The 14,481-nt window shown below is 47.1% G+C and overlaps 1 protein-coding gene across 1 annotated transcript in view; it reads left to right on the top strand.

Annotated features, from left to right (window-relative positions):
- The first annotated feature begins 314 nt into the window (after nt 1-314).
- LOC119970922 (mucin-6-like) overlaps nt 315-14,481 on the top strand; it is a 415,844-nt gene continuing 401,677 nt past the window's right edge. The window contains exons 1-2 of the mRNA XM_038806032.1: nt 315-379; nt 4,287-4,518. Of these exons, the coding sequence (XP_038661960.1) occupies nt 319-379; nt 4,287-4,518 (293 nt within the window). The 5' untranslated portion in view covers nt 315-318. The remainder of the gene's footprint in view (nt 380-4,286; nt 4,519-14,481) is intronic.

The following is a 14,481-nucleotide window of genomic DNA, read 5'->3' as shown; positions in this document are numbered from 1 at the left end:
TGTAAACCATGGGTTGGCTCTCCTACCCATTTTGCTTTTTAGTGGTTGAGGAACACAGCTCACTGCCTACTTACCAAGGACAATTGGGAATAGGCAATAAATGCTATCCCACAACCCAAGAATGAATAAATAAAAAAAACTGGCCCTTTGCCAATTGGAAATTTTCATTGCTGTTTTCAAATCAGAAACAAATTCATTTCATTATTTTCTTGTCAAAAATGGCAGTTAACTTTCGAAACTTGTGAATTATTTATGATAAATTGTATATTGGCTTTAATTTATATATGTTTATCTGAATGTGTGTATATAGGTAACCATATGTCAGGCTACGGCCACCAGTATGCAGGTCCAGTCAAGACATTTCAGCGCAATTATTACTGTGAGTATTTTAATATCCAGTCATCATTGTGTTTAATTGTATTGAAGTAAAGTAGCTGAGCAGATTATTGTGTAAATGCGCAAATACAATTGTTGATTATCTTTTATAAAATAACCATATTTCTAACCTTATTGTATGCACTATTGTATTTGGGCCTTAACCTGTACTTTTTGAATTGATTTTACTTTTCAAATATCCATGCAAATTGTTCAGGAAAAAAGAGAAGGGGTGGCAATATTGGTTCAGAGAATATTAGTGTTGCAGAGTAAGGATGTTCTCAAAGGGTCAACGATGGAATATATTTGATTAGAATTAAGAGAAAATAGAGTGCCACTGGGTCTATTTCTGTAGGCCATAACTAGTGGGAAATATATAGAGGAACAAATTTGCAAGGAGATTACAGTGAGGTTCAAAAACTTTAATGGGATACTTTCATTATCTTAATATGTGTGGAATAATAATAACATGAGTGTGAGAGATGGGAAGGGTTTCTGAAGTGTGTTCAGGAGAGTTTTTTTAGATTAGTGTCATTCTGATCGAAGGATAGACCTGGTTCTAAGAAATGAGGTTTGTTGGGTCGATCAAATGTCAGTTGATGAGCATGTATGGGACAGTAATCAGAGTATCACCAGGTTCAGCGTAGCTATGGAAAAGGAGAAGGAACAATTCAGAGTAAAAAATCATTAATTGGGGGAGGGCCAATTTTAATGGGATGAGAATGAATCTGCCTGAGATAACTCTGAATCAAAGGTTGATGTACAAAATTGAATTGGAATACTGGGCTGCCTTTCAAGAGGAGATAATTCTGGTACAGTTGTGACACATTCCCATGAGGGGAAAGGTGGGACAGAACAAAAAGCCATTGCTCCCTTGATAAAAGAGTAAGGTGCAGCAGAAGAAGGGTGTGAATGACAGATGGCAGGTTAATATTACACGTGAGAACCTGGTTAAGTACAGAGAGTTCAAAGGGAAAGTAAAAAAGACAAATACAAGAAACAAAAAGAGAGCATGAGAAGAGAATGGAAGGTAACATAGAAACAAATCCCAAAGTCTTCAAAAAACAAAGAGTAAAATGCTGGTAAAATGAGTGGGACCAAAAAGGAGAACTGGCGGCAGCACTAAATGAACACCTTGCAATTATCATTACCAAGAAAGAAGATCCTGCCAAAGTCACAGATGAAAAAAAGGTAGCTGAGACACTGGATGGGCTAAACATTGAAGAGAAAGTATGAGAAAACTGGCTGAACTTAAAGTTAGCCAATCACTAGGACCACATAAGATCCATCTAAAGTGGTATAACCTGCCTGGATCCTATTGGCTGGGAACAATTGGTTACCCCATGTTCCTTGACGAATATGAGCTCCTCAATGAGGGGCAATCATTAACAGTGCAACTGTATAAATTGAGCTGGCCAGTGTGGTATCAACTGCTGGCACTGTGTACATGTTGCAAATTAAGTTATTTTCCGTTTGACTCTGTAAACCTGTGCTGGATTCTTCATGGTCCTCACAATATAAAGGTGCTAAGGGCGTTAATGGTGAAAATTGTGGAGGAATGGGCCATAGTCTTTCACGCCTCCTTAGTTGCAGGGCAGTGTCAGAGGACTGGAAAATTGAATATGTTATACTTTTGGTGGATACGGATAAACCCAGTAACTACAGTCAGTCAGTTTAACCTTGGTGTTGGGAAAGCTTTCAGAAATGATAATCTGGGCAGAAGTAACAGTTCCTTGGGAAAATGTGGATTAATTAAGGAACATCAGCATAGATTTGTTAAGGGAAAATCATGTACAACTAACATGATATTTTTGATGAAGGAGCATGAGTGTTTACATAGAAGTTACAGTGCAGAAGGAGGCCATTCGGCCCATCGAGCCTGCACTGGCTCTTGGAAAGAGCACCCTACCCAAGGTCAACACCTCCACCCTATCCCCATAACCCAGTAACCCCACCCAACACTAAGGGCAATTTTGGACACTCAGGGCAATTTATCATGGCCAATCCACCTAACCTGCACATCTTTGGACTGTGGGAGGAAACCGGAGCACCCAGAGGAAACCCATGCACACAGGGGGAGGATGTGCAGACTCCGCACAGCCAATGACCCAAGCCGGAATCGAACCTGGGACCCTGGAGCTGTGAAGCAATTGCGCTATCCACAATGCTACCGTGCTGCCCTAATGTTGATGAAGGTATTGACGATGATGTACATGGATTTCCAAAAGATGTTTTATAAAATGCCACAACAGGCATGTGAGCAAGGTTGAAATCCATGAAGTAAAAGGGATAGTGGCCGCAAAGTTGGCTGAGTGACCGGAAACAGAAAGTCAAACGAACAATCTTTTTCGACTGGAGGATGGTGTATAATGATGTTCCCTCGAGGTCAGTGTGAGGAACACTTCTGAAATTATAATTTGAAAGGCGTTAAGAAGCAGAGGGATCTGGGGTGTATATATAGCCAAAGATGGCAGGAAACCTTTAAGAGAGTAGTTATTAAGTAAGTTGGGACTGTTTTCCCTGGAAATGAGGAGGTTAAGAGGCGATTTTATAGAGGTATTCAAAACCATGAGGGGTCTGAACAGAGTAGATAGGGGAAACTATTCTCATTGGTGAATACATTGAGAACAAGAGGGAATAGATTCAAGGTAATTGGCAAAAGAAGCAATGAGAATTTTAAAAAATATAGCAAGTGGCTAGAATCTGGAAGCACTACTTGAAAATGTGGTGGAGGCAGGTTCAATCAAGGCATTAAAGAGGAATTAGATGAGTTATCTGGTCAGGAAGGATGTACAGGGTTATCGAGAAAAGGAGGGTGCGGAACTTGATGCCAGCACAGACGTGAGAGGCCAAATGGCATGCTACTGTGCTGTAACCTTTCTGTAATAAGCATATGGGATTTGGGTTTTCTATTGAAGGAGATAGAGCACTAAAGCAAAGAAGTTACAATACAAGTTTCAAAATCACTTGCTTGGCCTCAACTGGTATTGCATTCAGTTCTGAACACTACACTTTGGGAAGGATGTAAAGGCAATAGAGTGAGTGCTGCAAAGATTGGCAAGGTGGATTCTGGGGATGATAGACTTGAGAATCTGGAGCTGTGCTCGTTGGAGAAGAGAAGGCTGAGAGGAGATACAAGAGAGGCGTTCAAAATTATGAGATGTCTGGGCAGAATAGATGAGGAGAAACTGCTCTGATTACTGGAAGAATTGAGAATTAGAGGGCACCAATTTAAGATGATTGACAAAAGAACTAAAAATGACATGAGGAAAAATAATCTACACAGCGTGTGGTTTAGATCTGAAATGCACTGTGTGAAAGTGTGGTGGTGGCAGATTCATTTGTGGCTTTCAAAAGAGAATGGAATATTATCTGAACAGAAAAAAATTCTGAACCACAGGGAAAAGGCAGGGGAGTGTCAAAAGGTGCTCTTGCAGAGTGCTGGCACAGATATGAAAGGCTGAATGGTTTCTGTGTAAGCATTCAATGATTGATTATATTGATTCTCCTAAATTCTTACCAGAACTGGAGAACCATCATTATGTTTCACTTACATTGAATCAATAAGTAAATGAGATGCAATATTTTAATTAATATTTCTCATTATATAGGGCGTGTACAATTTGTATTCACCCCTTGAAGATCTTCCATTTGTGGACCAATTGTGATAGGTCCATTAAGATACACATGAGCTGTTTTGTAAGATTGACTCGTAAGATGTAAAAGATGATGGGGGGGATTCTTCGGTCCCCCAGCCCCATGTTTCTCTGATCAGTAGATGAGCTTTTACTTGGTTCTAAATGGGAAACAGATGCAGTTCATTGGGAGGATTTTGAGAGTGTTTGAAATGTTACAAATGTTATACCAATAAAGTTTCTTCTTTTAATCTACACAAAACATTTCTTTCACAGCTCTGACAGAAGGAACGTGCTATACTTGGGGCTCTGACCATTTCCAGACCTTTGACAATAAAATATTTGCCATCAGTACAACGTGCAACTACATATTTGCCAGTGATTGCTCAGGAGATTTTAACATTCAACTTCGTAGAAAAAGTGGTGGAACTATTTCAAGAATCATAATCCAGATCGTTAGTACCGTGATCAAAGTTGAGAATGGAAGTATTACAGTGAATGACGAGGGGTATGTTTTGATAAAGCTTCTTAATTTAAGATAATTGAAACCATATTCTAGTCCTTTCCATGCTGTTATGTCAAAGTTACATTGGTTTTTACATTGTTAACGGTTTGACTGTGGCATTAAAATGAAAGGGCTGCTGGTTTGTATTCTATTTGGATGCGGCTGACTTGTTCTGCTGTGGCTATGTACCAACTCACAGCGAAACTCTTGGACACAGCACACAATGATGTAAATGGGAAATGAGAACTAATTTGCTGATGACATATTTCATAATCTTGGGATATCCGAAAGCGTTTTAGAGCCTATGAAGTACTTTTAAAATGTCATTACAATTGTAATATAAGCAAAGCAGTGGTCGGCTTGCACAAAGTAATATGACAATGACCAGGTAAACTCTGCGATGCCGATTGTGCTGCCTCCCCTTGTGTGAATCACTACTGCTGGATAGGTTCGAGAACGTGACTGATTAGGGGGGAGCATGGGAGGAGAGCGAGGGGTCTATGTAATTAGATCGCGAGACACTGTTCCCATTCATGAAATTTTACACGGCGAGTGGTTAGGGTATGGAAGGCACTGCCTGGAAGTATGATTATGGGAGGTTCAATTGAGGCATTCAAGAGAGGATTAGATAATTATTTGAAAATAAATAATCTGCAGAGTTATGAAAAGAAGGCAAGAGGAAGGCACGAGATGAAATGCTCATTCAGCGAGCTGGTGCAGACGCAATCGGCCAAATGGCCTCCTGCACTGTAACTATTCTGATTCTGTCCAAGTGCAGAACCTGAGGCCTGGGAGGGGAGAGCACAGGACTGTAACCTGAGGAGAGTGGGGCTGCGGCCTAGGTAGATCGTGGGGCTGCAACCTTGGGAGAGTGTGGAACTGTTGCCTTTGGGGAGAGAAAGGTTGAGGCTGTCCAGGGGGAAAAAGAGCGAGGCTGGAGTAAGGGGATTCAGGGCAAGATGCACTACTGGGGCTTGGGAGTGCAGGAGGAGTGGGAGGTTTCTCCCATCCAAGAAAGGTGGTGAAATACAGGTAGGGGGAGGGAAGTGTGTGAGAATGGACATGGGAAGGCATGAGTAAATGAGTGGGGGTGGCGTGGGAATGGGTGGGAGGACATGAGTCAATCAGGTCTGAGTGGGAATGGGAGGACATGCGTGAGTGGAACTGGACAGAATGGGTGGGAGGTCATCGGTGAGTATGCTGGAGGGAGGCCTAACAATTACTTTTGCTACCTGATGATCACTTTAACTCCTTGTTCCAAATTACAGTTTTTGATGTCAGATGATACTGAATGGTTTAGGCACGGAATTTTTTTACAATATAGCAGACAGAGCCTTAGTTTTGGAATACAACACTGAAATGCAGAATTTTCTCAGTATTGCACTGGACTGTCTGTTTAGGGTTTTGTGCTCAAGTGGACTTTGAACCAAAAGCTAGAGGTGAGAGTACTATTAGTTAAGCCATGACTGGTACCACAATGAGCACTGCAGTATCAAAATATATGTCATATTGAATAACCTTTTCTATTTACTGGTGTTCTCTTTGCCAAACCTAAGTTATAAAGCCAGATGGGTGAGGAAATTTAAATGAGAGCTGCTATGTGACTGGTAAATTTCCGTAATAATCTGAAATGTCAGCATTTTTTCCATAATTTAGCAAATCGCAAATTACTTCTGCCTTCAGACAATTTTACACTTTGTTGCTCTTTAAAGTCGCCAATATGATGTTATGTCCCAACAGCGTCGCCAATACTGTGGGTATTCCTACTTATCTTAGTGAACCACAAACCTTCCCTTATATCGGTCAAATGACCACACAACCAGTTAGTTAGTTCAAAAGATGGTTTCTTTACATACACAAAGGTTACTTTTGTGTTACTTTGACATGCAAACACAATATCTACTATGAGTTAAACTATACCTATCAGCTACAATAACCTATACTTAACTTCAGGGCGACCAGCACTGTGCAAATGGATAAGGCCTTTCTCTTGATTTCAGGTAGCAGGTTTGAAGAAGTGTGTTAGTGTTTGGCTGGAATATGATGATACATAGAACATACAGCGCAGAAGGAGGCCATTCAGCCCATCGAGTCTGCACCGACTCACTTAAGCCCTCACTTCCACCCTATCCCCATAACCCAATAACCACATCTAACCTTTTTGGACATGAAGGGTAATTTAGTGTGGCCAATCTACCAAACCTGCACGTCTTTGGACTGTGGGACGAAACCGGAGCACCCGGAGGAAACCCATGCAGACACTGGGTGAACATGCAGACTCTGCACAGACAGTAACCCAGCAGGAAATCGAACCTGGGACCCAGGCGCTGTGAAGCCACAGTGCTAGCCACGTGTGCTACAGTGCTGCCCATATGTGGCTCTGTCTCCGCTGTGCTCATCTGTCAGGTAGCGATCATTGGTCTTGAACTTGGCTGGCTGGTCGTTATGCTGCGACTGGTGTGGGCACAGGCCGATCCCAAAAGAGGCTGGCACAGGCCAGATCCAAAAGAGGCAGAACACATCGCTGTGTCCCCTTTTATCCCTCTGGGAATTTGCGCTCTTTGAGGCGGTCCTTGATCTTGGACCCAACAGTTCGACAGGGCTCTGATCACTGCCTTCAATTTCGGCCAATAAAGGGGCGGGTGCCTTGGTGGCTGGGCGGGTCCTTAGCGGTCATTGACCTTGGAAGTTGGGCTCTCTGAATGAAGGGAGTGGTGCCGATAAGTCTGTGGCTGTACCGGTTTCTTGACTGGAGTCCTATTGTTCTGGGCAACGGGCCATCAAAATGCAAACGAGTGCAGGTTTCGATCAGGTCTAGCTACTTGTGTTTCAAATACACAGAAGGTCTGTATCTGTCTGAGTCCTGGGTTGGCCATAGTTCCCATGGTCCTTTGCAGGTGGCCATCTCAGATGGCTACAACGTCCAGTGAGAATGCTCTGTTTAAATATGCCTGAAGCATAGCTGAGCTATTGCTGCAAACCTGACAAAGGGACTGGAATAGTCAACCTTAATAAGTGTGACTATATTGACAAAATGCATGCCATTCTAAATGGCAAATCCAAATTGGATCCATTGGACCAGCCTCTCAGCAACATTGGCCAACCTTGTTGGAAAGCAAGCTAAAAAAATACTGGTTTAACTTATTTAAGATCATCAAGCTGCCGGATGATATGTATGATAGAATTCACCGTCATGGCTCACTGTGTCTGCGTATATATGGACTGCCCAAGGCACAGAGAAACAAAGTCCCTTTATGCCTTATTTTATCAAGACTAGTTCTGCACTACATGAATTGGTTGAATGGTTGGGAGAGTTGCTAAAACCAGTTTTGTGAAAGTTTTCCATATCCACAATTAAGGACTCCTTCACGTTTGCAAAAACCTTTGGTCGGATTCACCGCTCCTCACATTTGCAAAAACCATCAGCCGGGTTCTCTGTTCCTGAGATTAAGTGTTGATGCCAAAGCAGGATTTATGGACTCCTCCGATGCAAAATTGCCGCACCTGGACCGATTCAACAACCATTGAGGGGCTAGCACCGATGCCACGTGGAACCCAATCAAATCTGTAGAAGTCAATATTTTTCCCGCTTCTGGACTGTGATAGAAAGATTCAACAACGCTCGTTAAGAAAACAAAACAAAGCTTTATTTGCGAATTACAACTGCATGCAGAAATGGCTGAAACTTGGAGTCGGAGAGCAGTCAAATACAAACTGCTGGGTCCTTCCCAAGTCTGCGCTATTGCAGAGAAAAAGGACAATATTTATACATTATATGAATCAAGATTACCTGAAGACAGCTTGGTCAGGAATTCGATCAGAAGTAAAAACATAAGCAATATCAGAAAACTGGCGTCACCTTGCTGACCTTTCAGGACTCTGGTCTCATATCATTATCTTGTCTTTTGATCGCATGTTTAAGAAACGAAGCAGACTTGTTTAAGTATCGTAAGAGACTAGTTCTGAACTATCTTGTCGTATTTAGACTGCTTTGGGTTATGACGAGTTAGTTTAATCAGAGTTTACAGAGTCAGGCAGTTTTTGGAACAACTTGACCTTTTCTGATTGTATTTGTGCTTTAGGTCATGCAAAGTCAGTTTTAATTTCGTGGTACCCAGTAATTGACCTGTTTTCCCATCATGCCATTATTTACTCCGCACAACATCACAATTCCAATGAGAAATGGTGCGGCATTTTGCGGGTCTATGATTGTCACTTAGGCTGACAAGTTGCAGCCGCATACATACACTTCACTCTCCACACACATCACCCCAGCCAACAAAATGGCAGCAAGACATGGAACTGGGGATCATGCTGGATGCCGTCGAGGAGAGGTGGTAGATACTGTAGCCCGGGGTGGGAAGTCGGCTGCCAGCTGTCATTGTTCGCCAGTCCTGGGTGCAGGTGGCAGAGATGGTCAGCACCATGCGCAAGAAAATCTGGACTAGCCAGCTGTGCCGAAACAAACTGAACAACCTCGGGATGATCTGTTAGGCAGCACTGTGCCCCTGACACTAACCCCATCCCGCACACTCTTAACCTTAGCCCCGCGCCCACCTGGTGGGCCAGTGAACCACCGCCCTGCACCAAATGCTGGCATTGAAGCCACAAGCTACCCACTTGCATGTGTCAGACTGTCTAAAGCTGTGTTTTCTGTGTCTTTCCAACCCCCCCCGCCACAGGAGATGGCTGCGCACAACCGCCGGCAGCAGGAGAAGGCTGGAGGGATAGGCCGGACCTGCCGTCCTTGTCGCAGCACAGCTGAGGACACCGCACATGGTCAGTGGGCCCGAAGAACGACAGTCGCCAGGGGAGCTCGGCATCGGGCGAGGAAGTCCGACCCTGCAGAGTTGCGGCATGTATCATCCCCACTCCACCCCCACTCCACCGCACACCACCCTCACTCTATCCCGGCTTGCGATGCAATCATGCGTCTTGTCTTGTGTCTTGTAGGAGCTACTGGTGATGGGGGCCCCTCAGGTTTCCACTGCGTCCAACCCCAACCACAGCCAGAACCCCAGGTGTCGACCAGCGGCAAGAGATGGGAGTAATGGACCCGCATTCCGGGACACGCCGGAGCTGGAGTCCGGGGATGACACTGACCTCCTGTCACAAGTGTCTCCGACACCCTTCTCCAACCCAGAGACATACACCTCTGTTGGGCACATTAGTGAGAAGGCTGCTGGGGCACTATCTGTTGTGCATCTCACACATGCTCTGGCACAGCAGATGGAGGTGGGAACCCCGAAGAGGGAAAACAGTCATAGGGCGGGCCGACCCCAGGGATTAGCAGCTGTCCAGACTGGTTTCAGACTTCTGGAACAAACAGACCCATCTATTGTGGAGATGCAGTCACAGAGCTTGGGATTACATGAGGGGTTTTCAATGAACATCCAGCACCTGCAGGTGCAGTTTGAGAAGTCCAAACACCAACCACGAGCAGGCGATGGTGCGACCATGCATGCCACCAAGGCCAACACTGCACAGGTGGCGTCCGTGGTGCAGGGCTTGGGGCGACGGTTTTGGCTATGCATGTCTAAGGCTTGAGGCAATCTATGCAGGCCGTTAATGCCCAGTTCAGGGCTGTCCACTCACAGGCTACTTTGTGCCAGAGCCACCTGAACATTGCAGTGACCCCTCTGAGTGTGGCTCACTAATAGAATTTCTGTGTCATTGCCCAGGCGCTGTCCGACGTGGCACAGACATGGAGGGAGGTGGCCTAACCCCAGAAGGAGATGGCACAACCACTGGTTGATGTGGCACAGACCCAGAAGGTAGTGGCACAATTGGTGTGATGTGGCACTGTCCTAGATGGAGGTGAACGACTCCCTGTGCCCCATGGCTGCGGGCATGCAGGTCCTGATCGAGATGAGAGCGGTTTCCAGGACTTTCCAGGTTACAGGGGAGCCTCAGGAGTTAGCTCCGCTCGCAACCCTGTCCCATGGAGTAGCCTGGAAGCCATTGGGCACCCCAAAGGAGGGGGTGAAGGACCCTGTGCCGAGAACTCCTGCAGGGGAGGTTCCAGAACACCGCAGCATCTCCCGCCCCTCTCCTGTCCCTGGTGCATCACACGGGCTGCGGGCAGAACAGGGCAGTAACACATTACCTGGGACACCCGAGCAGCAAGGCCCGGTTACCCCTGAAAATGACCGTCAAGTCACAGGGCAGGAATCACAGCAGGCTGCCTCCACTCCTTTATAAAAAAAAGTTAGAGTATCCAATTATTTTTTCCTAATTAAGTGTCAATTTAGTGTGGACAATCCACCTACCCTGCACACCTGTGTTGTGGGGGTGAGATCCACGCAGACACGGGTCCTCGGTGCCATGAGGCAGCAGTGGCAGCCAATATGCCACTGTGACGCCTGGCTGCATCCACTTGTGATATACCGTCTGGGGATCCACATCAGTGCAGCATTAGTGCCCTTACGGCCAGATTCTTCGACACCAGTTAAGCTGGGGCGGGGCACAGTATAGCGTCAGAGGCTGGGGCACAGACCTGTATATATTTATCCACATTAAACACCTGTGCACAATATTACAACCTGCCTTGGTGCTCTGTCAGAAGGGTGTGAGAGGTGGGCTGATCTGGGCTGGCCAGCACGCATGCAGGGATCACCCAGGTGGATGGTGGAAAGTGTTACCGTGGAACGGAGTCGGACGCTTTCAAATGATGCGGAGCACCAGAGTTCATCACAGAGCGGATTGTCATCATCCTCCATCCCATGGGGCAGGCCAGCTGTTACTGCCAAACGAGGGCTCATACCCCATATTGCGGAGGTAGGTATCATGGAGGGGGTTGCAGGTGGGGGGATGTAGAGGTGGGATACGGTGCCTGGGCCCCTGGTCAGGTCCCTCGACACAATAGCCGGTGAACCTGGAGGCGATTTAGAACATCCTAGCCCTGGCACGCACGTTATGCAGACCATGCCTGCCCAGGCCCCATGTCCTGTCCATCCTCACCCTTCCCCACATCCTGCTCATCGGAGGAGCCTGGTGTTCCTTCTCCTCCTCCAGCACTTCACCCCTCTGCGGCACGATGCTGTCGAGGACGCAGCAGGACACCACGATGTGGGCGATCCTCTCAGCCCTACTCTGGAGGGCCCTCCAGAGCGGTCCATGCACCTGAACCGCATGTTCAGGATGTCAAAGCACAGCTCGATCAAGCCCCTGGTTACTGCATGGATGACGTTGTAGCTGGTCTCTGCGTCGGCCTGTGGCCTCCGGATAGATTTCATCAGCCATGACCACAGTGGATAACCCCCATCGTCCAGGACCAGTTCCCCAGCCAGGGTGTGTCTCGAAGGGGCCAGAAACTGTCAAGTGTGCCAGGATGAAGGCATTGTGCACTCCAACTGGGTATCAGGTGCAGCTGCACGTTCATAGTGGAACCCCTTTTGATTTGTGATGATCGGCCTATCTACTGCAGGTGCAATAGGGTGACATGCATCCCGTTGATCACCCCCTGGACCTGGGGCACCTTGAAGATGGTTGTGAACCGGGCATCCCGATGGGCTCAATCCACATTGCAATGGATGTATTGTGCCAACTGGGCATATCGGGCCTCCATGACGGCGAGGATGCACCTGTGCGTCGAGCTCTATGAGATCCAGGATAGGTCCCCATTCAGCGCCAAGAAGGACTCCGTGGCATAAATGTTCAGTGCGAACGTCACCTTAACGGCCACCGGAAGAGGGTGTCCTCCCCTATTCTCCCACGGTGCCACGTGCGCAATGATTTGGCAGGTATGTCACTCTGTCCCTCTGCCCGGCTGGTGTCTTCAGCATGCCGTGTCCGGCAGGTCCTCAAATGGTGGGCACTACCGGTACACATGAGGCCTCATGCGACGCCTCCTTCACACCTCCTCTTTCTCCATGGCCCTTTGGGCAGCCGGCTCTCCATCTTTAAAAGCTGCCTCCTGTTCCTCTGGGGCAAGCCCCACTGCTGCAGCTGCCTCCTCTTAGAGCAGCTCCAGCTCCTAGAGATGCAGAGTATCCCCAGGGCTGCGGCGACTAGCAGGAAGGCCACCATTGCTGGTTGTACTCCAATATCCGTTGTCTGCAGGGGGTGAAAGGCCGACAAGTTAGCATAGTGTGTACCCCCCATGCCCAACCAGGTCAACCGGGCTACACAGCCCTGAATGGCACTGTGGTTCCTGCCCCTTCACCCTTGCTTCATCGTTGCCCGGCACCGTGGGGGGGGGGGTCGGTCCCTGGCACCCATCCCTGCTGCCAGTTGTACCACCTGTTGGCGCTTCCCTTGCCAGCAGTAGGTGCTACTGTGGGCATTGCCCTTGGTCATGCAATGTGATGCTGCGATGAGGGCAGCTGAGGTGCGGGGGTGGGGTGCAAGGGTGGAGGGGTGCAGGGGTGGTGGGGGGGCACCCATATGCCTGGTGGCACCCAGATGCTTGGTGGCATTCTGCAGAACCAGGGGCCAAGGTGGGTGGTCAGTGGGGTGCACAGTAAGATGATTGCCTTGCAGACTGCAGCAGTGGCGGTCCATTCCTGAAAAGCATCCCAGTCCCGTGAGGCGTCACCCCAGCCTCATGCCCCAACCCAGCAGCCTAACCAGTGTCCGGACCGGCTGCCCATGATTATGCCTCCGCACATCCAATCGCCTCGCTCTCCCTCATCAGCCACGGCACCTGTTTCCAGATTTTAAAAAAGTTTAAATGAACCATCCCCCACCCCCAGTGGAGGCGAACCACCGTGGATGCCCCAGAGAATACTGGGTCAGGCTCCAAAGGTATGCAAATGGCGTTTCCTTTCCGTGCGGAGTGGAATGCATAGACGCTGCTGTCGAGGCACCGGAGCATTGCGGTTTGGCATGAACGTGGCACCCGTCATGATTTTGGCGTCCAAATCAATTCCCCACCATTCGCCTTTCCTGATATTTAGCATCAGCCGACAAGAGATTCCCGCCCATACATAGCTTCAATATGAATGGCAAGGCCAAGTTGCTACCCTATTCACCAAAGTACTCTTCAAGGAAGCCATAGACTTATGTACTGCAGCACAATATCATGGTGATCTAGACCTGCCCCCATTGTCTCAATCAGTATTAGTTGAACTTATGAACTCAGCAACTTGTGGATTTCCGTTCAGTGTTTAACAACTCCATGAGTTCCCTCTAGGCGCAGTTCTTACAAACCTCTTTGTTGGGTTCCACAAGTGCATCTTCAATGGAGTGACATCCAACCTCCAAACCCTTTGCATATTTCCACTAGCTGAAACGTTTCCTATATTTGAATCTGCAGTTGCACATAATTTCCATATCTTAAAGGGCTCCATCCTGCACTTGCATTCACTTTTCAAATGGAGCAATCAAATGAGCTCCTTTTACTTGGCATGTCAGATGAGAAAACTGCCAGGGGATTCTCTATTACTGTCTACCACAAGCCTACCATTACCAATCATATATGTGTTGTAGTTCCATGTGCTGTAGGATTGGCCTTATTGTCAGTCGTGAATAGGGCCTGAGCCATTTGCTCACTGTGCAAGCTTGATGCTGAAATCGGGCTCATCAAAGCGTCCTGTGAGATAATGGCGAGCTACCCTGATCAGATCATTGCTTGCTGCATATTGTGCAGGCTCACAGTTTTGATTCTAAAAAGGTACTTGGTCTACTTCAGATCAGCCTGAAAAGGAAAAGGGCGGGATTCTCCGTGGCCGACGCCGGAATTTGGGAAATACAATTGGGTGGAGAATCTGTTCCATGCAGAAATTGTGTCGGGCACCGATTTTTCGCCAAATCTCAATTCTCTGTCGCCTCTACAAAGGTGTCAATGCGTTACAGAAAGCACGTACAGTAAACACCCTTGGCACATCATTAGTGGGCCTGACATCCTCTCCAGGGCCTTTATGATTGTCAGCCTCCAATGGGCCGAATTCCCGATGGCGAGGTTCACTTGTGCTTTTAAAAATCATGAAACATTTAATTTAAACAAATCTTGGAAGTTAATTGTCA

Source organism: Scyliorhinus canicula, chromosome 9, assembly GCF_902713615.1.
Source record: "Scyliorhinus canicula chromosome 9, sScyCan1.1, whole genome shotgun sequence".
Taxonomy (NCBI): Eukaryota; Metazoa; Chordata; class Chondrichthyes; order Carcharhiniformes; family Scyliorhinidae; genus Scyliorhinus; species Scyliorhinus canicula.
Note: the sequence above shows the minus strand (reverse complement) of the source record. Positions and strands in the feature narration are given on the sequence as shown.